Below are 25,904 nucleotides of genomic sequence, written 5' to 3'. Positions count from 1 at the left end.
GAGGGGGCTGGGAGGGAGAGGGAGGGAGGAGGGAAGAATCGCCGCCATTTTTTTAAACTTTTTTTTTAATTTATTTAATTAACTGGCGCCCGGCCAGAGTCATCGCAGGCCGCACAGAGACGCCAGATGGGCCGCATGCGGCCCGCGGGCCATATGTTGTGCAGGCCTGCTGTAAATCATGGCTTACAACATCACGTTACCGAAATCAGTAACAGAACTTTTCTGGAACCAGGGTCACGTGTAAGATGTGAATGAGGCCAGATAGCTTAACTCAGCCCCTTTTCCAAAGCACACCAAGTCCTGCTATATTTTCTTCACTTTATTGGGAAAGCATCAGTCATATACAGGCACTGGTATGGAGTGGTGAGAGAGTGCTTCTCTGTGTGGGTGCTTTGTAATCAGAGGCAGGTAAAAATTAAATGGCCTTGCCAAGGAGTGTGTAGCATAGGAGTACTCATTCAGCCAGTTCAGGAAGGAAAAGGAAGTGTGTAATGTTTGTCACACAGGAATAGGGACAGGGCTAAGCTACCTGTGAATACAGACAGGGGAGTATGGAAAAGTCAATTTAGCCAGGGGAATAAAGGGGTTGTCATGGCAACCAATTCCTAGCAGGCTGGAGGATAGGGAAGTATCTAAATGTATCCATTCCCACCTGCCCTAGGAGTAATAGCTGCAGGGAAAGCTACATCCAAATCAAGGGCTAGCAGGCAGAGCTGCAAAAAAGGGGGGAGGAAACAGGGAGAACAGAAATAGAGAATACTGTTTCAGGACAAGGACAATAACACTAATTATATGTGTAACGGGTTTCCCCCCCCCCAATCTCACATTGGCCCGGGTAATCTAACCTATCCCCATTACGTGATCGTGTATGGTGGTGCACCTGCAAGTAACAGAGCTCCTGAGTCTCCCGCTTGATGGTATTAGGGGATGTCATCAGGACAGGTAGCTGAGGTAGTGTGTGCGAGTCCTACCTATATCCAGTGCAGCGCCTCCACCTCATCAGGATCTGTGCTTCCGCAGGGAGATGGTCCTGGTGAGGAACTCCTTCTTGGTGGTGCCTTCCACTGCTGAGTAACTTCACACTCACACAGTGGAGGTATATTCAAACAGGGCATCTTTATTGCTGGTTGGTATGGGCAAGCTGCCCCTCACAGATAACAGCTCAGCCACTCATCTCCTTGCAGCACTCCATTAGGAAGGTCCCTTCTCTAATAGATCTGCTTTCTATCTCTACTCTCAGAGAGATTCTCCAGCTTGTCTGGCTGCTGTCAGCTCTTCTCTTGAGCTGCTTTGTCTCTCTCAGCTCCTCTAACTCTGCTGCGTATGCTCACTGACTCACAGCTAGCAGGAGACACTGCAACATTGTTGCAGACCTTCACGTGCCTCTCACTGAACTGAGCAGCTCAACAACAGGAAACTGAACTTCTAACTTTAGGCAGTGCTGTGTCTTATATCACCCCCCGGAGAACAAACATGCCCTGTATCCTGAGTGGGAACACACTGCATGTTGTCACTTCCTTTGGGGACATATGACACCTCACCAGGGTGTGAGGGCAAACCTCATTGATAGCATGCTGGCACTCCTGCACACTTACCAGGGTTACTGCCAACATGAGAAAGAGATATGTACACCAATCCTAGACATGGCTACATTCTCCCCCTGGTGGAACCCCAACGTCCTCGCTTGAAACCTAAATTTGCGGAACCTTCCTTCAGGTAGCACTGCAAAACATAACAACACATTATTACAGTACATATCCTTTCTCATAAACATAATAACAGACACATCCTAACGTAGATGTGTAACAACCAGAATTACCCCCTGCTGTAGTATCCATTACTGGTACCCCTATACCCTCTTATGGTGGCTTGCGTACAGCATGGTCCACTGGGCTAAGAGCATCAAGGCGGTAACACTCTGGGTGACATACTGGACACCCACAATCAGCCCATAATTCTGGCATGGATGCTAATGGAATGAAAGGATCATGCCCATACACCTCCCTAATGCATCTCCTGGAGATGTAGCATATCCCCTCTTGACTACACCACTTCTCATCTAACCCGCCAGGATCCCAATTTTCTTCTTCTAATCCTTCCTCTTCATCAGTGCCATATCCCCTATCTTCATCAGGAGTACTCATTTCGAACTTACTTTCTCCCTCCCATGGATGGTGAAAATAAAGTAACCACTTTTGGCGATCCCTAATAACTCTTTCTGACAGTGAGGGCACATAGGGGGCTCCCCGGGCAATAGGCACCATATGAGCAACATTACCCAAATCCCCAGATGAAACTCCCAAAGTTCCTGGAGACCCAAAATTTGACCCAATGCTCTTAGAATCACATCCCACCCCAACAGTACAACTGTCATCATTAGTGCAGTACAACATTCTTTGCATAGCCATTTTCCTCCCCGATCCCTCATCAGAGGTAAAACACTCGCCCCAGTCCAAGTTTTCCCCATTCCATTCTTCAGAAGTGGCTCGGGACTCCCCAGAAAACCCTTGGCTAGACTGGGACCCATAGGAAAAAGTGACAGGGGCAGGGGTTTTAACTATGGCCGGGGGTTGGGCATAGGGAAACACTGCCGGCATACGCGGGGCTACGAACCGCAACTTCTCGCTACCTTGCCCGGTACCATCGGACTGGCACTCCGGTTCACTCGCCTCCTTACTCCCAGGCTTCCGCAGGGCCTGCTGGCTCTTCTCGGACCCAGGCAACCTGGTACAGCTGCTTGGCCGAAAGGACACGGCCATCTCGCTGGACTCGCCACCATCTTGCGTTGGGTTCCCAACCGGAACCTCTTCCTCCAGAACGACATCCGCCGCCGGAAGTGATGGTTCTGCTCTCCGCTCCGCTCGGGCCTGGACTAGGCCCGTCTCCGCCGTTGCCACCACCGGCGCCTGTGGAGGGTAAGGATGTATCTCACCGCTCCGTCGGCTCGGGATGGAATCTTCTCCTCCTTCCGCGCTGTAAGTCACCACGGCCGTGGGACTCCGCCTCTCAGGTTGTCTCTGTACCGGCAACACGAGACTCCGCTCTGCTGCGACACAGGTAAGTGCCGGTTCTTTCACCGCACCGCTGTAGTGGTCCGCCGGTAGGCGCATCACCACCGACGAGACTTCCACCTCTTCCTCGGAGGATATCACGATCGGATCCTCCGCAAAGTAGTCACCGGGTTCTTCTGCGATACAACCAGTGGTTGTTGGTACGAAGCTGGCGTGCTCCGGTACCTCCACTGCGGTCACGCTCTTCTCCGCCGATGGTTCTTTCTGTTCCGTAGCCTGCAGCAGCACAGGCTGTAGGAACTGTGCCCCACAGCAGGCACACTTGGGACCCCAGGTCGGTTTGTCACCTGGGAATTCACACTGGTCACAAGCACATCTTATGCACCCCTCTCCATCCACCCAGGCCACCCGGTATTTTATGGGTAACCTAACATGGTTAAAGTCCATACCACCAGTCAGGTTCAATTTCTTTTGTAGACACGGGCACACCAGAAAGGATATTTTCCCCCCTTTGTATCGCCAGGCTCCATACAACTGCGGGTGTGCTTCTCTGCATTCTGTACTGTCTTTAGTATGAACAGCGGTTGCTGATCGCTGTTCACTGAGCTTGCTCCCCCTGGTGGACTGTAAAGGAGGGGCATGCTCTATAAGGGAGTGGTTCTGGCTCTGCGCTGAGTCACTCACATCACCGAGGAGGGGCTCTGAGTCCGTCACCGTCCCTGAGGGCGCGGCTCCAGCTTTCGCGCCAAACTTCACCGCAGGGTGGGGTTTTTCCTTTGGCGCCAATCCCAGCCAACATTCTGCAATTTTAGCATTTGCAGAATTTCCTGCAACTGGTCCACGCGGTCTCCCAGAGAAGCGGGAACCGCCATTTTGATTCGCACCATCAGTCTCTTTGAATGTTGAGGTAGCATTTAACCGTTGGCATGCCGACTGACATTCAATTTCCACAGGCTCTCCACACATCACTACAATGTCCTCCTCAGTATCCTCGGGGGTATTGCCCCTAGACCCCAGACAGGACAGAAACGGCGCAGCCACAGCTTTAGCACCACTCCATAGCAGGCTCACAAAAGTCGCTTCTGTAGCTTGCTCTTCACCCGCACACACGCCATGTGCGCTCTCTCCATCGGCCTCCGTCCGCCATTTTGGACCTTCCGCACCGCGCGGATTCTCCATTCTTGCGGCCGCCATTGGATTACTGTGTTCGTTCTGATCGTACATGGAGCTCCTCTCTGCGGGGCAGCTGCCATACCGATACAACAACCATGCCTTGTGCACCACCATGTGTACCTAACGTAGATCTGACTCGTGTTTGCACTACCTCAGGCTAGGCTCACTCTTTCTGTGTCTACTGTATCTCCTTCCTCCAATCTGTGCTCCCTTCGGTAAGTGATCTGGAATGGAGACTAGAGTACTCTGGCTCTTCCATGCAGTACTTGGGCGTCTACCTCCTGTTGGCTAGCCTAGTGCAGATCCTCTCCAGAATTCCTGACCACGTTAACAGGCTATCCCTTCAGGCATCCTACCCCTAGCGCTACCTCAAGGTGACTAGGACAGCTATAGCCCCCGGCTCCAGACTCACTAACCCCTTGGGTCAGTCTAGGGCATGCTTTGCGAGGTTTTTCATTCTCCTGACTACCCCTAGATTTTCCCTTTCCAGCACAGAGTGGCAGCAGACACTCTTCCTGTTTCCTGTTGTGTGCCTAGCAAAAGCCTGTCCTGTTAACAGGTATCTCAGCAGCGCCTCCAATTGTAACGGGTTTCCCCCCCCCCCAATCTCACATTGGCCCGGGTAATCTAACCTATCCCCATTACGTGATCGTGTATGGTGGTGCACCTGCAAGTAACAGAGCTCCTGAGTCTCCCGCTTGATGGTATTAGGGGATGTCATCAGGACAGGTAGCTGAGGTAGTGTGTGCGAGTCCTACCTATATCCAGTGCAGCGCCTCCACCTCATCAGGATCTGTGCTTCCGCAGGGAGATGGTCCTGGTGAGGAACTCCTTCTTGGTGGTGCCTTCCACTGCTGAGTAACTTCACACTCACACAGTGGAGGTATATTCAAACAGGGCATCTTTATTGCTGGTTGGTATGGGCAAGCTGCCCCTCACAGATAACAGCTCAGCCACTCATCTCCTTGCAGCACTCCATTAGGAAGGTCCCTTCTCTAATAGATCTGCTTTCTACCTCTACGCTCAGAGAGATTCTCCAGCTTGTCTGGCTTCTGTCAGCTCTTCTCTTGAGCTGCTTTGTCTCTCTCAGCTCCTCTAACTCTGCTGCGTATGCTCACTGACTCACAGCTAGCAGGAGACACTGCAACATTGTTGCAGACCTTCACGTGCCTCTCACTGAACTGAGCAGCTCAACAACAGGAAACTGAACTTCTATCTTTTGGCAGTGCTGTGTCTTATATTATTTATTTATAAAATATTTTACCAGGAAGTAATACATTGAGAGTTACCTCTCGTTTTCAAGTATGTCCTGGGCACAGAGTAAAACAAAATAATACATGGTTACAAATACAGTTACATAAATGAACAAGGTATACATTATATACAAGACATTGCATGCACAGTTAAAGAAAATATATATTATGAGCGTATGAAACAGTTACAGACCAGATTAAAGTGTGAGACAGCCTTAGATTTGAAAGAACTTAAGCTGGTGGTGGATATGAGAGTCTCTGGTAGGTTGTTCCAGTTTTGGGGTGCACGGAAGGAGAAGGAGGAACGTCCGGATACTTTGTTGAGTCTTGGGACCATGAATAGTCTTTTGGAGTCTGATCTCAGGTGATAGGTACTGCATGTGGTAGGGGTGAGGAGCTTGTTCAGGTAGCTGGGTAGCTTGCCCTGAAAGTATTTGAGGGTGAGACAGGAAAGGTGAACTTTGCGCCTAGACTCTAGTGATGACCAATCTAGTTCTTTGAGCATTTCGCAGTGATGTGTGTTGTAGTTGCATTGGAGAACAAAACGACAAATTGAATTGTAGAGGGTGTCAAGTTTGCTAAGGTGGGTTTGAGGAGCCGAGCCATATACTATGTCTCCATAGTCAATAATTGGCATTAGCATCTGCTGTGCAATACGCTTTCTGACCAGGAGACTTAGGGAGGATTTGTTCCTGTAAAGTACCCCTAGTTTGGCATAGGTCTTGGTTGTCAGGGTATCAATGTGCATCCCGAATGTTAAGTGGGAGTCAAACCATAAGCCCAGGTATTTAAAACTAGTGACAGGTGTTAGGGTGGTGGTAGCGTTGGTTCTAATCAGGAGCTCAGTCACTGGAAGCTTTACAAATTTAGTCTTGGTCCCAAATACCATTGTTACAGTCTTGTCAGTGTTTAAAAACAGTTTGTTTTGGGAAATCCAGTTTTCGAGTCTCAAAAAGTCAGACTGAAGTATGTGTTGAAGGTCAGAGAGGCAATGGCTGTGTGCATACAGGATTGTGTCATCTGCATACATGTGTATTGAGGCTTCCTTACAAGCTGTGGGAAGATCATTAATGAACACTGAGAAGAGTAGGGGCCCCAGAACAGAGCCTTGCGGTACACCACAGGTGATATCCAGGGGGTTGGAGTTAGAGCCTGAGATGGACACATGTTGGGATCTTCCTGATAGGTAGGACTGAAACCAGTTTAAAGCATGTTTCCCTATTCCAGAGCTCTGGAGTTTGTTAAGCAGGATAACATGATCAACTGTGTCAAAAGCCTTTGCAAAATCTAGGAATACTGCACCAGTGAGTTGTCCCCGTTCCATTCCACACTGGATTTCATTGCAAACTTTTAGCAGGGTAGTTACGGTGGAGTGTTTGGGACGAAACCCAGACTGGAATTGGCTAGGGAAATTTGTCTTGGTGTAGAAATCGCTTAATTGGGAGTGGACACATTTTTCCATAACTTTGGATAGAATTGGGAGAAGTGAGATTGGCCTGTAGTTTGAGACAGTGTTTTTGTCCCCACTTTTGAAGATTGGGACAACTCTGGCAGTTTTCCAGGTCTTAGGGATATGGCCTGCAGACAGGATAGAGTTGACTATGGACGCAATTGGTTTGGCAATGGCTGGGGCACCAAGTCGTAGGAACCTAGATTGTAGTAAGTCGGGTCCACATTGGCTGCTTAGTTTTAGTTTGAGGAGCGCTTGTGTAATCTCCTCTTCAGATACTGGGCTAAATTGAAAATTGTGGGCAGTGTTGGGAGGGGGTGGGACTGTAGGGATACTCCCAGGATGAGATTCATGTTTGGGGTTTGTGCTGCGTTTCGCTAATAAGTTAGTGGCACACCCCACAAAGTAATCATTGAATGCATTTGCAATGTCAGTGGGGTTTGTCAGAGTAATATCCCCCTTAGTGATTGGATAATCCTGTACTCCTCAGGGGATCAGCACACTTGCTTGACAGGCCATATAGGGGAAAAAACATAAACAGACACAGATCATAGTGCAACACTGTAGGGTTAAAACAGGTCTACACTAATACACACACTGCACATATAACATAGAGACTCCTAGTGACTATAAAAACTATTTATTAAATAAAAAGAACTATGCCATAAATGGTTTGGACAAATGAGAACACCGCTGGTCATCCAGATATGAAAAATCAGAGCCCTACTTACAAGCAGCAAGGCAAATACAGGCAATGCAACAAAGGTAGCCCCTGAGGAAGTGGAGTAACATCCACGAAACGCGTAGGGCAGGTGACACAGTCACTTTGAGCTTGGTATTGGACTTTTTGGGACACTTGGTCACATTTGAGCCCCATTGCAGCCGTTAGTTCTTGGCATACAGGACGTTTGTACTGTCCCTTTAAGGGCACGTGCACACTCGCGTGCAGGCACGCTGAGACAGCCTGTGTAACCGGAGGAGGAAGTGAGGAGAGCAGCCTCACGTGGAGGAGAGCTGTGAGCCCCACAAGCAGGCCTCCAACACTGCCACTGTTCCTGTTAACCCCTGGAGGGAGAGTCAGCACGAGAGTCACGGTGCAGCAGGAATCACATCTCTGCAAAGACATCAGCAGCAGCCGGAAGACTCTTTGTTGCATTGCCTGTATTTGCCTTGCTGCTTGTAAGTAGGGCTCTGATTTTTCATATCTGGATGACCAGCGGTGTTCTCATTTGTCCAAACCATTTATGGCATAGTTCTTTTTATTTAATAAATAGTTTTTATAGTCACTAGGAGTCTCTATGTTATATGTGCAGTGTGTGTATTAGTGTAGACCTGTTTTAACCCTACAGTGTTGCACTATGATCTGTGTCTGTTTGTGTTTTTTCCCCTATATGGCCTGTCAAGCAAGTGTGCTGATCCCCTGAGGAGTACAGGATTATCCAATGAACTTTTGGCGCCAGGTTTTTCTTTGTTTTCACTTTCACTTTCTCTGTCAGTACTGACAGTATTACTAGGCAGCCTTTATATATATATATTTTGCAATTGTCACACTGGTGTTTTAGTCTTTAGCGCTTGTGCACATTTTTTCTTTTTCACATCCCCCTTAGTGATATTACTTGGTTGTTGATGGTTAGGAGGCTGGAATATATTGTTGATAACCTTCCAGAAGTTAGCTGGGTTTGATGTATTTTGGTGGAGATTGTCAGAGTAATATTGTGCTTTTGCATACCTTGTTTGCCTTGTGCACACGTTCCGCAGGCATCTGTAGTGATTGAGATCCTTGGTAGTGCCAGTTACTTTGTAGCTTTTCCACAAGGCATCCCTGAACTGGTAGAGTGCTATAAGGTCAGGTGTAACCCATGGAAGGTGGGCCCCCCGTACCCTTATTTTGCGTAGTGGAGCATGGGTATCGCAGAGTTTTAAGAACTCGGATTGGAAATAGTCGAGCGCAGAATCAGGGTCGGGAATTAAATCGATTCTGTGCCATGGGCAGTTGGTAAGGTCATCCAGAAACTGTTGTGGGTTAAAGTTTTTAAATGTTCTAGTGAGGAGAACTTTAGGGCTTGAATGGGGCGGTTTAATTTTCCTTACACAGTACACTATTGCATGGTCACTGAAAATATCAGGAAGGATGCCAGAGGATTGGATTCTGCTGGGGTTTGAGGAGAGAATCCAGTCTAGCAAGGAATGGTTATGCGACTTCAGGTTTATTCGTGTGGGTTGGGAAATGAGTTGCGATAGGTTAAGTGACTTGAGTTGTATCTGGATTTTGTGGTTTTTAGGGTCAAGCCAATTGAAGTTGAAATCCCCTAGAACTAGCAGCTCACTCTTCTCATTCAGAGAGGAAATGGAGGCAAGAAATTGGGTGATATCAGTCATGGATTGTAGAGGGGCTTAAGGGGGGCGGTAGATGCCAGCAAGCAAGATGGGCTTAGAAAAGGGGAGGCAGATTTTGCCAACTAGAGTTTCAAAAGAGGGTGGACTTGGTGGGCAATGTAACAGTGTAAATTGTAAGGTGTCTGCAATATAAAATAACACCCCTCCTCCTCTCTTTGACCTATCTCTCCTAAAAATGGAGTATCCCTGAATGGCGATATTTGCATCTGGGGTTTTAGAGGATAGCCATGTTTCTGTAAGAACGATGGCTTTAGGTTTATGCATAAGGCACCATGCCCTTAGTTCATCCAGTTTGGGCAGCAGGCTCCGGATGTTTATATGGGCGACAGATAGACCTTTTTGGAATTTAAAGGTGGAATTCTCAGGGGCATGGGACAGAGCTGAAATGGGAGGACCTGGGTTAGGTTCAATATCACCTGCTAAAGAGAGTAATAGTATGAGTAGGAATTTGGGTAGTTGTTTGCAAGTTGTAAATTTGTGGTGTTTTCCATTTGAGTGTGCGGAGGTTGGTGTGCTGGTTTTTAGAGTTCTCCACCAACATTCAGTAGATAGTGCAAGGCTTTTGAGTAGTCCAGGGTGTATGGTGATGTTGGGTGTGGGCAAGGATGGAGGAGTTTGTAGTGGATAGAGGGAGTAACATCTCCATGATGCCAGGAGAAAGAAAAAAGTTAGAAGACATAGCAGGTTCATGATGCCAGAGGTAGGCAGTGCTGCAAGGAGCTACCCCCCGGAGAACAAACATGCCCTGTATCCTGAGTGGGAACACACTGCATGTTGTCACTTCCTTTGGGGACATATGACACCTCACCAGGGTGTGAGGGCAAACCTCATTGATAGCATGCTGGCACTCCTGCACACTTACCAGGGTTACTGCCAACATGAGAAAGAGATATGTACACCAATCCTAGACATGGCTACATATGCAAGAACAACGGCCATTGTTTTTCTCATTAGCATAGGTTTAAAGTCACATTTTTGTAGCTCAACGTTGACTTGGCTTTCAATAACGTGATTTTAAGTATGTCTTAGCCTTACTTCCATCCAGACCCATCCAGACCCTGTAAAAGCGCTATATCTGGGTCTGGTTGTGAGTAACGCCAAGTTTAGGCATGACCTAGACTAACTAAAGGGTTAAGTTAATCTTAATGGACATTTGTGGATATACACTGTCAGGGGGGAATTCCTCTTTCACATATAATTATCACTAACAGCCGTTCTATTTAACGCAATGCTGTTTCTGGCTGAAAAGATGACTTAACTTTACGTTATTGACCTTTGAAGATACTGTACATGTTAAGGCATGACATGGCGTTAGCTTAGGTTAAGTTATTTAACAGAGCTCTGGGGATCTGCGCTCAAAACTATTGCTTTCAGTTCTGGACATCATATCTCCACACTGACATAAATAAATTATACAATGTACAAAAAAGGGCTACTAATATAGTGCATGGTCTACATGCTAAATCTTATTAGGAAACCTCAAGATGTAACGTTTTCAGGAAAGAAGCGAAAGGATGTGTATCCTATTACCAATGAGCTTCATTGTCTGTCCTGTGTACCCAGCAGCTTAAATACTTGTGACCCAGAAACTCTTGATGCTTTTTACATACAGTATGTACTGTTTATCAGTGTGTTATGATCATCTTATAAAAAAAACCATTGCAACTGTGTTATTGTTAATATTATAATGTATGTATTGTATGTATCACACATTCCACACCTGTGTGCATGTGACTCATGTATGTGAAAGGTGTTAAAACCTCCAGCTACCCTGCTAACTCACTTTCCTGCAGGGCATGAAAAATTACACTACGCGTCACACTACACCTCAATTTTGCTTCCACCACCAAGAATAATGTAGTCTTAACCTTTGGAGTCCTTGGTTCCCTGTTTACTCAAAAATATGTAATTAACATAAAATCCCAATGTAGCAAAATGTGTCTGAAAATGCCGTTAATCTCTTCAAAAAGGTTTAATTAGAGCTCAAATAAATTAATAGGTTCAATTAGAGCTCAGACACTTATTACATTTTAGATTTAATATAAGAAAAGTGTGCAGTGCTTATTTAGAGAAAAGTAATGTTATAAAAACATACAATATATAAATACAGACAATTAAACAAAGCCTATGTGTTACCATTGAACAATATTAGATCCCTTCAAAGAGGGCTTGAAGATATGAGAACACACCTTTTATTGATAGAACACGCCTCTATGTTGAATGCTGCTTTTGATACTCCAATGCAGGGGCGTAACTATAGCCCGGGCAAAGTCCAGGGGCCCACGCTGTTGGGGGCCCACTCTCCCACTCCCCCTCCGTCCCCAAAGCCTGATCTCCCCCCGGTCCCGCCATAGAGACAGGCAGGGGGAGATGGTATACTGCGGTGGTTGGTCCCAGGATGTATTAATGAATTAGCCTGTAGTAGCATAATCACTTGAGTCAGATGAGGACGGCAGGGGAGGAGCGCACTCTAGCAGTGTGAACCAGAAATTCCGGTTTCTGCTGCTGGAGCGTGCTTTCGGTCCTGCTCTGCTCTGGCTAATTCCTTAATACACAAAAGGCGGGGGGTAAGGGAGTGATCGACTAAACCATACTAAATGTGTATTAGTGTAATAATAATAATAATACAATTGATAATGAAAGGTAGGTGCAACTGTGAACTGAAGTGAATCAGAAAAAACGAGGGGTACAATGGTTTGTACACCAAAAGAAATTCACTTAAATGCACACTTACCAAAATTTAAAATCTAGCCTTTAATAATCAATCCTTAAAACATATATTACCAATATATAAATGTGAAAACATATAAAAGTAGATTAAATAAATATCTAGTGCAACCAAACAGTCTTAATATATGTGCTCAATGCTGGAAAGTAAAAGACTGCACGGATGCTTATCAGCCTGAGTGAGCAAGAAAGCCCACTACCACATTGATCAGCCTAATGAATAATAACCTTCATAAGGGTGGTTGGCTCAAAGTCATAAGCTGAACCTAGACTAGTACTGCAAGTCCTGCCTGGCCACTACCCTATATATATATATAGTTTGCTGATCTAATGAATGGCTGCCTAGTACTGTATTAAAACACCCCCATGAAGGGGGCTGACATCATCAAACACGCGTCCAACGCGCGTTTCCCTCCTGCTACGGAGCTTCGTCAGGGACAAAATTTTGCACTAGATATTTATTTAATCTACTTTTATATGTTTTCACATTTATATATTGGTAATATATGTTTTAAGGATTGATTATTAAAGGCTAGATTTTAAATTTTGGTAAGTGTGCATTTAAGTGAATTTCTTTTGGTGTACAAACCATTGTACCCCTCGTTTTTTCTAATTCCTTAATACCTGTGGTCCGCCACTGCCGCAGCATACCAGCATCTCCCCCCGCCTGTCTATTAATCAGGTAGGCATGGGGGGGGGAGGAGATATTATGATTGATGATGAGGGGGACTGGGGAAGATATTATGATTGATGAGGGGGACTGGGGGAGATATGATGATGATGATGATGATGAGGGGGACTGGGGGAGATATTATGATTATAATGATAATGATGATGAGGGGGACTGGGGGAGAGATGATGATGATGATGATGATGATGAGGGGGACTAGGGGAGATATGATGATGATGATGCTGGGGGAGAGATGATGATGATGATGACGATGATGATGATGATGATGATGATGATGATGATGATGATGATGAAAATTGAAAATAAATAAAGAATTTATAAAAAAAATAGTTGAGTACATGAGTAATCTATATTTTATATTTAATCTATATTTATACAGTATGTGTGCGGTATACTTCATTTTTAATGTACAGAATATGTTGATTTTCAATGGGGCCCTGAAAAAATGTTTACCAGGGGGCCCGCTCATGTCTAGTTATGCCACTGCTCCAATGCATTATTTTTCTCCTCAAAACTTTGCCCCTTTGACAAGGACAGGCCGAACTTTCGTGGGTGTGTAACATCTCCCAATCATTAATCTATTGTGACATGGCAGAGAGAGAATGATTTTAAATTCAAATGAATCGGAGAGTATAAAATACCCTATAACTCTCTCCCTACAAACCATATAATAATGTTACTCTCAACGTTGCATCCGTATAATTTTGCTGAAGGCGTCTATAACATTTTTGCTAATGCAACTTTCAGTTTTGATTTTGGGTACAAAAATCTGAGATCTGTATCACAGACAATCCCTCACATTTGATATTGTTGCACATGCCTAATTTTGCCTGCCACAAATCTATATCTTTTATACTTGTGAATTACATCAGATTTATTTATCATACATTTTAAATCTGTGAAGAAATGGAGAGTGCCCTTTCTATCACCTTTTGTCTGCTAACTAGACCTCATCCTCTGTAATTTTTATGATGCCTTTGAACATAACCTAGAGATCAGGTCAAATCTCTGGTACCACTGTATACTTTCACGAGTCACTACAATTGTAAACCTATCGGTTTTTTATTGTTTTATTGGACCATTAATGCACAGACCATGTTGACCCAGGTAATCTCACAGGCGACAGAGAAAAAAATAGGTATTTTTAAAATGAAAGCGAACCCCTTGGTTGCTGTATTGTTAACACAACTGAATAGGTTAACAGCCTTAATGTAACAGTATGTATGTATTTTTTTATCGCAAAATTGTTCTCCAGTTGCACATGTCCAATGTGGTCTTCACACTATAATAACAATATCAACACTGCATTTGCTATATAATCTAATATTTTTCATTTTTATTCACAGTCAATGTGGATTGAAAGAACAACCTTTGTCACGGCTTACAGGCTACCTGGAATTTTGAGATGGTTTGAGGTTACCTCTATGTCACATGTATGTACTTTCATCTTATATATACATTATTTGTACTCCCATCACTGACAGTTTAGCGTCTTATTTTTAAATAACAATGGAGGTATCTAAATTACTTTAATTACTTTGACGTTTTCTAAGGGACTTATACAAAAAGACAGCATTATTTTAAAGCTGCAAATGTATTTTTTTTTAAATGTTACTTGTTGGTAATCCATTCCCAGTTGACCTCTGAAGACTCCCAGTTCTTGAACCAATATCCACTGAACAAAAATAGTTATCTGGTGGATACAATCTGGCCTCGCTCTGGTGACCAATCTCCCGATGCTGTCACAGCTTTTTGCTGTGACTCCGCAGCCACACTTCTTATCTTTGTGTGTCAGGAGCCTGAAGCAAAAAGTGACAACCAGAGGGGCCAAAGGGTTTTTGCTCACGTAACATTTAAAAAAACTTACATTTAATTGTAGGGATTGGTGCTATGAGATTCTTATTCATGAAATGGTAAGTATACATTGAGTGATATCACAATTCAATTAAAGTGGATCATTGTGCGCTATCACGCTAAAAATGATTCACGAGTAAAAAATTGTCATATTTTTGGCTTTATGCAGACAATAAAAAATATCTGAACTAGCAGGGCTTAACTATTTTGGAACATTATTTAATAAGAATTGACATCTTAAATACTACATATGTTAGTATGTTACTGTGAGATCTGTCAGAATTATTAGGACAGGCTTGAAACGAGAGGTAACTCTCAATGTACTACTTCCTGGAAAAACGTTGTATAAATAAATAAATATTTCAATGTACTAACATACAAACTGGGATTGTAAATACCTATATACATCGAATACAGGCATTTGTTAAATTCTACATTAATTGAGATACTTAAAGAAGCAAATCTCTGCTGTTCATTTTTCACCTTCATCCCCTTTTTTTCTGACCGCATTGGACCTGGAGGGTCCTTGAGAGCTGAACCACATTTTGTTCGGCTGCAGTGACCCCAGTTCCTTAATGGTTTTCAAATTCCCTCCAGGGGAAACAAAATGGCATCCAAATCTTATGAGTTTCGCTGGCCAATAGGAATCTGCAACGTAATTGGTTGGAACTTCCTGTTGGTCAGCCAAACCAGTGAAGTAACACTGGTATCTTCACTGGTAAGTATCCCAGGAACCAGACTCCTCCTGTGGGCTTAAATAATGAGGTTCACTACTGGAGGATCCCACATTTCCCGTGCTGTAAAAGAAAAAGGGTTCCCAGGCGAGATTGCAGTTTTAAATGTAGATCTCTATTGGTTCAGAAGAAAGTAATCACTAGCCCTGGTGCAGTATACATTATGCCAATTAGGCTTCAAAAGAGAAAAAGTATTTTGTGCCTCTAATAAATGGAGATCAGATTGCTTCTTCTATCTGTATCTATATCTCTATGTTTTAAACTGTTCTGGATGTCCCTTTAAGCCTTTCCTTACCACGAAATTTAATTTCTTCCTTACATGGCTTCTATTAAAGGTTTTTCATGTTTGTGAATTATTTGGAGTACATTTACTCAGGACATTGATAAATCTTAAAGCAGTTAATCATTTTAACACAAATGTCTAAATCATTTATATGAGACTCGTAAAACATCTTGGACTATAATCTCCTTTGTTCATCTTTATTCCAACTTTAAATTACCCGTTTATTATGTATTTATTGTGGTATTTTAATAGGCATACCACTAATATGATTTCTGGATTTTGTTTCCAGGTGTGTTTTATAATATGTATTTATGAATACAGTTATCATAAATTATGTTGGGTTTTTATACATCCTTCTCCTTTTTTGTGAATTATATAGTTTTTTTTTATATATGTGAGCACTTCATCAACTATAGGTTTACTCTGAATTAATAGATTTTTGCTTGGGATGTTTTAATAGGCAACCATCAGCCCACTGGAAAATGCTATTGAAACAATGTCTGCAACCAATGAGAAAATCCTGATGCTTATCAACCAATACCAAAGTGATGAAAATCTGCCAATCAACCCTCTGTCAATGTGTTTGAATGGGATTGTTGACCCAGCAGTAATGGGAGGGTTCGCAAAATATGAAACGGTAAAAGATAATAACTTTTTATATTAAAATATATATGTCACAATCACGCTTTGACTAGCAAGTACCAGGCACCCTGACGGCGATTTAGGGATTTCAGAGCAAGAGCCCCACTAACTTTCGAGACTAGTTTCTCTGGATGTTCTAGATAATTTTTCGTCAGAGTTTTTTTTTTTTTCAGCTTAAAAGTTTGACTTTTTGCAATTATTCACATGTTTCCGAAAGTTTGGAAGAAAAATGTGAATCAAATGTTATGTTGGCCCATCTCTACCTGACACCGTGCTTGGAAAAGGTGATTAAAAACACATTGGGGCCTATGCAGAGAGCAGCGCTATTTCAAAAGTCGCCATTTTTTGGACTCTCCAAAAAAGCTACTTTTTATTAAACTCGCCAATTTTAAAATTCGCTGCTCTCTGCATAGGCCCCCATGTGCTCAGTGTAACTAAAAAAACACAGAAAATTTACTTTTGCATGTGCGATAAAAAAAAGCAGTTCCCTCAGGAGTGAAAAAGATATATTTTATGATTTAATTCCAATGTAAACAGTGGTGGTACATTACAGGAAAAGCTTACATACAGCATAAGAAAGACCATTTAGGAAATAAAAAGGGATAACAATAGAAAAGTCTTTATGATCTATAAGATATTAGTAATTTGAATAAAAATAATGTTAGGATAAGAGTTAGGAATCCATTTGCACACAATTGATCCACAGAATGAAGTGTCCTAAAATCTCACCCAGACTTATGCTGAATTTCTCTATGTTCTACTCAATAGCTTGAACTAATAACCTCAAGGTCAAAGTTGGTGGTCTTCAAGGAGATGGGCCACAGTTTCTTCAAAGAAATATTCTGATTTGGAGAAAATATAAAATACTATGTCACCTACAGACCTTTTTTTTGTTTGTTTACTAATTGCTCATACATATTCATTTAATAATGCGATATGGGCATGCATTTTCACTGGAGTTTTGTTTTTTTCAAACTTGAAATTTTTTACAGAAGTAGTTTTTTTATTTGCACACTTGAAAGTGTGTCTAGTTTACTAAAAAAATGAAAATGAGACTTTTTCAGGTTCAGATTCAAAATTTTCGCAGATACAAATTTGTGTTATATGTGTTCTTGTAACATTTCTTATAGAAGTCCTCAAATATATATATATATATATGTATATATATATTTTATATTTGAACAACATACAGATGCAGCTGCCAGGTTTCGACCACATCTCGAGATGAAAACTGCACTATGCACCAATATCTCGAGTGATGGACCGAAGCAGACTATAATGACTCATCAGATAAACAGAGCGGGGTCCCTGCTGTGTGAATCCTACCGGGGTCTACCTGTCTGTAAGAGATGTGCAGTAAGAGCCTGAATCAGTCACACTAGCTGTGCGCACCCCCTGCGATCGCGCGGGTTTTATAATAATTATAATAATAATTGCTTGTTCTTGTATAGCGCTGCTAGTTTTACATAGCGCTTTACAGAGACATTTTGCAGACACAGTCCCTGCCCCGTGGAGCTTACAATCTATGTTTTTGGTGCCTGAGGCACAGGGAGATAAAGTGACTTGCCAAGGTCACAAGGATATAAAAGAGAGAAAAGTTGCGCCAAAAGTGGGTTATCCTACTGTTCAGTATGTAGCTTCAGTCTTTGCACAATGCAGTTCCGCAGCCTGAGTCTCTCAGAGGTGATTCACCAACCTCTGTATAGATACTGGTAGAAAAGGTCACAAGGAGTCTGCTCTAGGAATTGAACCAGGTTCCCCTACTTCAAACTCAGTGCCAGTCAGTGTTTTTACTCACTGAGCCAATCTTTCTCCTATTTTAATTTTTAAAAATGTTTAAATTAATTTTAACATTATAGTATTGTAGCTGTGGGTCTCTGGCGGTGAACCGCATTGATTTCAGGTCCGGGGACCCCCTACTTCCTGAGTTATAGGCCCCGGTATGGGGTGCCGGGTCCCAGCCATGTTAAATTCCTGTGGGTCACGTGGGATTTAAATTCTGCAGGGGGATACCGGCACCACATAACGGGGCCAGCAACTCGGGAAGTAGGGGGTCCCCGAGGCTGAAACCAACTTTTTTCAGCTCAGAAGACCCTTTGCTCCTGCACACTAGTATAACACTCCCCCCTCCCCCCTGCCCCCCCAAAAAAACAAAATCATTATCGTAGCAGGTAACCGCTAAGGTAATGAAGCCGCTTACATTTTTATTTATGAGCAGGGGGTCTCCTGAGCTTAACCGCATTGATTTCAGCTTCGGGGACCCCCCTGCTTCCAGAGATACAGGCCCCGGTATTGAGTGCCGGTATTCCCACAATGTTAAAAGCATCATGACGCGGAGGATTTTAACATTGCGGGGATACCGGAACCTCATACCGGGGCCTGTATTTCGGGAGGTAGGGGGAAATAGGAGGTCCCGGACCTGAAATGAATGCAGTTCAGCTCCGAAGCCCCAGCTACAATACTGTAATTTTCAAATGAAATAAACCCCTCCACGATTGCCTGTTAGAGGCGCTAAGGTAGAGTGACTGATTCAGTCTATCTCTTACTGCGCATCTCTTACAGACAGGTAGACAGTAGGATTAACACAGCAGGCACCCATACGGGCCATAAATCTGCTGCGGCAAATCTAGTGAGGATCTCGGCGAAATCTCGAGAAACAAAAATTGAGAAATGGTTGAATCCTGGCTGCTGCATCTGTATAGGTGTAAATAATACCCTTTGAAAGATTCAGTTACCCTGTAAGTAAAAATATTACTTATTTGTGGCATGTTTTTTTTTTTTAATTCTCAGTGAAAAATGTTTATCATTCCAAATAATTAATCTTTTCCACTTTCACATGTTAGGTCGTACAAACGGTCTCTAATCAAAAGTGATCTAAAAACATTTGGTTACCATGAAACATTGACAGTTTAAACATTTAAACATTTAAACATTTGATTTTTTTTTAAAGTTGGCTATAATGTACTTATGTACATATTACTATGACCAATTCACTTTTGTTGTAGATGGAACTGACCCATTGAGAAGATGAGCATTTTGCAGTTAGTGGAGAATTTAATTAAGTGTTTTAGCTGTTGAGTGTCAGATGAAAAGACAACTTAAAGCAACGTGGCAAGGGAAGAAAAAGATTTAGCAAAGGATAGGTCAAATATAAAATCTAGACAACATGCTTGAGTTGATAGCATGGTTGACTATTACCAGAAAAACCTTGTAGAGTTGTCAACAAAGACCATCAGGGATAATATTGCTGAGAGGCATTCTGAGAACTGGAAATAGATCGAAAGTGAAAGGTCTGTGCAGTAGCTGTTCAAGGTAGATACTTGAAGCCAAATGTGTGTTTGAGGTCACTCAGTAAAAATGAATTCGAAGAGGTCCTATAATAGGGATAAACCAAACATATGAAGAAATGTTTTTAGTTATCATAGAGATTGAAAATAAGGTGATCAAGCACGTGTGTACCTGTATAAAACACAGGGTTCAAGTGCACTAGGGAGAAAACTATCCCTTGCAAGAAAATGCTTCAACTGACACTATCGCCCTAATTTTATGTAACTTGTAGAGGAGATGTGAACAATAGTTTCAATGTGCCACTTCATGAATAGGGAGAATTCTCCTGGGTTATTTTTCAATAGGGATGAAGTCTTTCAACTACTGATGGCTAGTAATTGGTAAAGAGGTGAGATACTGGAGACTATGATTGGGAATATCTGTACAATAAAGTGACATATTTAATTTTCTTCTACATCACAGATTGAAAAAACATTTATTTTATATTAGAATTGCCATTGCTGTTGAGTTCTGGACGACCGTCTACACAATTGTACTGGTGTGACAATAATTAAAGCTGCCGAACAAGCAAAATCCTACACATGTTTTGGTTTTGTTTTTTCATAAATCAGTTCTGTACTATGAGATAATACTTGTAACATTTTTTTTAAAAACATCTCTGAATTATATTTTTAACTAGCTGAGAGATCCGGCGTTGCCCGTGAGTTAAATTTCCGCTAGGAAAAGGTGGGGGGAGGGACAGTGGACAGGAGGAGGGGAGGGATGGGGACAGTGGACAGGAGGGGACGGGGACAGTGGACAGGAGGGGACGGGGACAGTGGACAGGAGGGGACGGGGACAGTGGACAGGGGGGGATGGGGACAGTGGACAGGAGGGGACGGGGACAGTGGACAGGAGGGGATGGGGACAGTGGACAGGAGGGGACAGGGACAGTGGACAGGAGGGACAGTGGACAGGAGGGACGGGCAGTGGACAGGAGGACGGCAGTGACAGGAGGGGGGGCAGTGGACATGAGGGGGGGACAGGGGACAGTGGACAGGAGGGGGGGACAGTGGACAGGAGGGGGGGGACAGTGGACAGGAGGGGGAACTGTGGACAGGAGGGGGGAACTGTGGACAGGAGGGGGGGACAGTGGACAGGAGGGGGGACAGTGGACAGGAGGGGGGGACAGTGGACAGGAGGGGGAGGAGAGTGGACAGGAGGGGGAGGAGAGTGGACAGGAGGGGGAGGAGAGTGGACAGGAGGGGGAGGAGAGTGGACAGGAGGGGGAGGAGAGTGGACAGGAGGGGGAGGAGAGTGGACAGGAGGGGGATGAGAGTGGACAGGAGGGGGGGAGAGTGAACAGGAGGGGGGTGACAGTGGACAGGAGGGGGGTGACAGTGGACAGGAGGGGGGTGACAGTGGACAGGAGGGGGGTGTGAGTGGACGGGGGTGTGAGTGGACAGGGGGGAGAGTGGACAGGGGGAGAGTGGACAGGGGGGGGAGTGTGGACAGGGGGGGTGACAGTGGACAGGAGGGGGGGAGAGTGGACAGGAGGGGGGGGAGAGTGGACAGGAGGGGGGGAGAGTGGACAGGAGGGGGGGTGAGAGTGGACAGGAGGGGGGGTGAGTGGACAGGAGGGGGGTTGAGAGTGGACAGGAGGGGGGGTGAGAGTGGACAGGAGGGGGGGTGAGAGTGGACAGGAGGGGGGTGAGAGCGGGCAGGAGGGGGGTGGAGAGTGGACAGGAGGGGGGGGGAAGTGAACAGGAGGGGGGGGAAGTGAACAGGAGGGGGGGGCAGTGGACAGGAGGGGGGGACAGTGGACAGGAGGGGGGGTGGGTTTCTTAAAATTTACGGGTCCCTCCTCTCCACTCCCCTGTATGTTTCTCCGCTCCCCCCTCTCTCTCCGCTCCTGTCCCCCGCCCCCCCATGCGTAGCTCCGGTCCCCACCCTAGAGTGTCTGACACACACACAGTGTCCCACACACACACACACACTGTGTCCACACACACACACACACACACTGTGTCCCACACACACACACACACACTGTGTCCCACACACACACACACTGTGTCCCACACACACACACACTGTGTCACACACACACACACACACACACACACACACACACACACACACACACACACACACACACACACACACACACACACACACACACACACACACACACACACACACACACACACACAGTGTGTCACACACACACACACACAGTGTGTCACACACACACACACACACAGTGAGACACACACACACACACACACACACACAGTGAGACACACACAGTGAGACACACACACACACGTCACCTCTCCTTCCGGCCGCCGCCATCTTAGTTACGCCGCGAGGGAGAAAGGGCCCGCCCACTGCCTGTCCCCCCGCCGGGGAGGGAGGTGAGTGGAGTGGGAGGGAGGTGAGTGGAGCGGGAGGGAGATGAGTGGGAGTGGAGCGGGGAGGGAGTGGAGCGGGAGGGAGCGGGAGGGAGGTGAGTGGAGCGGGAGGGAGGTGAGTGGAGCGGGAGGGAGTGGAGTGGAGCGGGAGGGAGGTGAGTGGAGCGGGAGGGAGGTGAGTGGGAGGGAGGTTAGTGGAGCACCGGGGAGGGTGGAGGTGAGTGTGATGGGGGGGGAGAGGATGTGAGTGGAGCGGGAGGGAGTGGGAGGGAGGTGAGTGGAGCAGGAGGGAGTGGGAGGGAGGTGAGTGGAGTGGGAGGGAGGTGAGTGGAGCGGTAGGGAGGTGAGTGGAGGTGGAGGGAGGTGAGTGGAGCGGGAGGGAGGTGAGTGGAGGGAGGTGAGTGGAGCGGGAGGGAGGCGAGTGGAGCGGAGAGTGGAGCGCAGGCGGGGAGGTGAGTGGAGCACCGGGGAGGGGGGGGTGAGTGTGATGGGGGGGGAGGACAAAGAGAGAGAGGTGTGTGTGTGTGTGTGTGTGTGTGTGTGTGTGTGTGTGTGTGTGTGTGTGTGTGTGTGTGTGTGTGTGTGTGTGTGGTGGACTTTGGCCCGTCACTCCGCCTCAGGCCAATGAGAGGTGTGCGGGGGCGGGCGGGCCAAGGGACCAATGAGATTTCCCCTAGGGACACAGGAGATGCAGACAGGCATACAGTGCTTTCACTAATATAGTATAAGATGTATTATAATGTAACAATCCTTTTTTGATTTTATTGCAACCATTTACTAAGTCACATCCCCTTCCTCTTCTGAACAGGCTCTGGCACACACCTTTTTGAGCCCTGCCCTCTCTCTAGAAGTGCACAAGCTCAATTGTATGTAGTGACTGCCTTGTCACATGATCTTCCCCACAGAACTTTGTCATATTAATATGCATATGCGTTCCACTGACTGCAGAATACTCCTCTGCAGTCATTTAGTGAACCCCTGAGCCATATCTTCACCGATCGATCACAGGAGAATGGAACGATCAGCAACTTAGCTAATTACTTATTATTGTGTGTATTATATTGTTGCACATATGGTATTAAAGGGGGGGGATTATAACAAAAATGGCAGCTTGGACTGCTGTTTTAAAGCAGTGATCTTCAAAACATTACCTAGGACACTTTATCACAGCCATGGCCATTTATATTCACTCTATGTGAAAATACCCAACTAAAATTTGATATTGATGATATTATTGTTCTTTATACCTCTTTCGCCATTGGAAGCTGCAGTAGAAATTGTCCTATCTGAATTCCACCCCATTATTCTAATGATCCTTCCTAGAGTTTGTAAATAAAGGCTATTTTCCTTATATTTTCAGGCTTCTTCACTGATCCGTACATGCAATCCCACCCTGGAGATCATGAAAAACTGAACAAATTGAAGGACCTGATTGCTTGGCAGGTATAGTAAACATCATTGGTTTTATTGCTATAACAACATTTACTTGATACACGTTTAGTCTATTTTTATATAATTATATGAGAAACAATTTGTATGATTATGAGCATTTTCACTGCCAAACTTTAAATCTTCATTTTTTTCAAAGTTTCCTCACTCACATGGGCCTATTCAATATCGATATTGCCAATGCAAAATCACCTGAAATCACATCTCGTTTGTATACACCTTTGACCCAATTAGTGCATATATGATGCTTTATCACCTGTAAAATCGCAGCCAGAAATCTCACCTCCCTGAGAAATGCGAATTTGGGCTTTGAGGCCTATATACCCCCAAATAGTTTAATATATACCATGTACTGTAGTGAGGCAAATGATACTATGTATGTTTTATAATTGCAAAATTCCCAGGTATCACTCTCTCTCTGGTAAAATGATTACACTATCATGTACAGTATACTGTACTTTTTTCAAGTACCATAACAAGGCCGGCTGCGATGTTTGCGGGGCTCGGTGAAGGGACATGTGCGGGGCTTACCTTCTCCAGCAGCATCTCCTCTCTGTCCCATCATGGCTTTGAGACATCAAATGGTGTTGCGTGCCATGACAACGTGACTTCACATGGTGTTGAAGTGTCACATGTCAGGGCAAAGAACCTCCATTTGACGTCCCGGAGCCATGATGACGGGACCCCCGCAGGAGGAGATGCCGTTGGAGAAGGTAATATACAGAGTTACAGAGGCTCAGCGCTCTCCCCCTGGCAATAAGTTTAATTGCTGTGAGAGAGCCTGGACTTCTGTAAGTGCGGGGCTCAGTGCACAGATTCTGTACACCTTTACTACAGTATCACACTATAAAGAACAGTATACCAACTTCCAACTGAGCTTTTGTCAAGTGTTGTGCACCTTTACATAGTGTCTGAGAAATGCAATGGCATCATGGAAACCAAAGTGGTACCATAGAGAAAATGTGGCTAGCACATACTGTAAGAGTCAAAGCAAAAGTATTGCAATTCTGAGGCAAACAACTGTAGAAGTATCAGAGATTCGTAGGATTGTAACAAGTCCACCAGAAAATCATGTGCTAAAAATATATATTTGTACTGGCCTTAAAGATTATAAATGGCTATGTTAGAGCAATAAAAACTTATTTTAGGAACAGAGGCAAATTATTCTAATATAAAAATTACCATAGTTATTTACACATATATTTTCTTTAGCGTTGGATGGTATTTTAGGTAGATTTTTGTGTTGTTGCAATACTATACGTATTGTATTTTACAGTATATTGTAATTCTAGTCATGTAACATATATTCAAAGGCACACTTTGATTATAGCTGTATATTCTAATTATGAGGACGATATGAATGTTAAAGTCTTGTATAACATTCTGTCCATTTAATTAATGACAAAATCTGTGTGATACTAATTCAACTGAGCTCATCCTGAGGCATTGTTGGAATCATATCACTCCATCACAGCAACTTGACAGCCAGTAGCAAAATAGCTATACCACTATCGAGACCTTGATAATTAAATTCTTGAGCAATGAGATTGGTAACTGATAACTTCATAATTCGACCTGTGACATCCAGTTAGGCTACAAACAATTTCAATATATTTTCCGCTTGGTATTTGGTTTTTTTCCAACTGTATTTTCATATTAATAAATGAAACTATTCTCTAAAGCTTTTACACGCAGTGTAACAATTGTTATTGTTATTTTTTGGATAGGATTCTTTTTATTTGCTTTATGGGTATGTAAAATGATTGCCTTAAAAATAAGTCATTAGCCCTTTAAATTTTCATGTCAGCACAATGGGTGCTTCTACCTGTCTGGAACAACATTAATTGCAGACACTGATGCCTTTCAGGGAACTTTAATGTGGCATGTTATAGAAATAAAAGTATAGGTTTCATTGAAAGGAAGCTAACATTTGGACAGGGTTGAGCATGTTACATAGTTATATAGTAGATCAGGTTGAAAAAAAGACTTATGTCTATCATATCATGAACTACAAATTTGCCCTATCCTCCTCTCTTGATCTACATGCCCTGCTTTCTCTTTGCCGTTCTCGCCCTTCTAACCCCTGACCCTGGCTAAATTCTCACACATGCTGCGTTCATGCACTCGTTCCTCTGAACGCCTGGGGAGGAAATCTCACACTCTCGGAGGAAATCTCACACTCTCGCAGACTTCCTTCACTACTAATTTATGCTATCCTGTTTCAACTCTGCCCTCTCTCAGGCTAAACAAACCTACTTTTTTTTTACTAATCAGCACACACAAGTTTAACTTATGCCGACTCTTCTCTGTCTTTGACTCCCTACTCAGAAAACGCTCAGCTACCTCTTCTTCTTCCTCCATCTCACCTCAGGACTTTGCTGACTATTTCAAGGAAAAGGTGGAATCCATACATCACGACATACCCTCTGTTTCCTCCTCCCATCCAACATCTCTTCCTAACTCTCCCCCGGCCTTCCTTGACTCTTTTTCCACTGTCACAGAGGAGAATGTGTCACTGCTGATCTCCTCTTCTCCCTCTCCCTCTTGACTCCATTCCCT

General features: G+C 44.4%; 1 protein-coding gene across 1 annotated transcript in view; it reads left to right on the top strand.

The window, feature by feature from the left end:
* DOCK2 (dedicator of cytokinesis 2) overlaps window positions 1–25,904 on the top strand; it is a 1,423,644-nt gene that overhangs the window by 1,270,865 nt on the left and 126,875 nt on the right. The window contains exons 44-46 of the mRNA XM_075599153.1: window positions 14,049–14,135; window positions 16,034–16,210; window positions 23,235–23,339. Of these exons, the coding sequence (XP_075455268.1) occupies window positions 14,049–14,135; window positions 16,034–16,210; window positions 23,235–23,339 (369 nt within the window). The remainder of the gene's footprint in view (window positions 1–14,048; window positions 14,136–16,033; window positions 16,211–23,234; window positions 23,340–25,904) is intronic.

This window comes from Ascaphus truei, chromosome 5 (genome assembly GCF_040206685.1).
Source record: "Ascaphus truei isolate aAscTru1 chromosome 5, aAscTru1.hap1, whole genome shotgun sequence".
Classification (NCBI taxonomy): Eukaryota; Metazoa; Chordata; class Amphibia; order Anura; family Ascaphidae; genus Ascaphus; species Ascaphus truei.
This window is presented reverse-complemented; position numbering and strand designations above follow the sequence as displayed.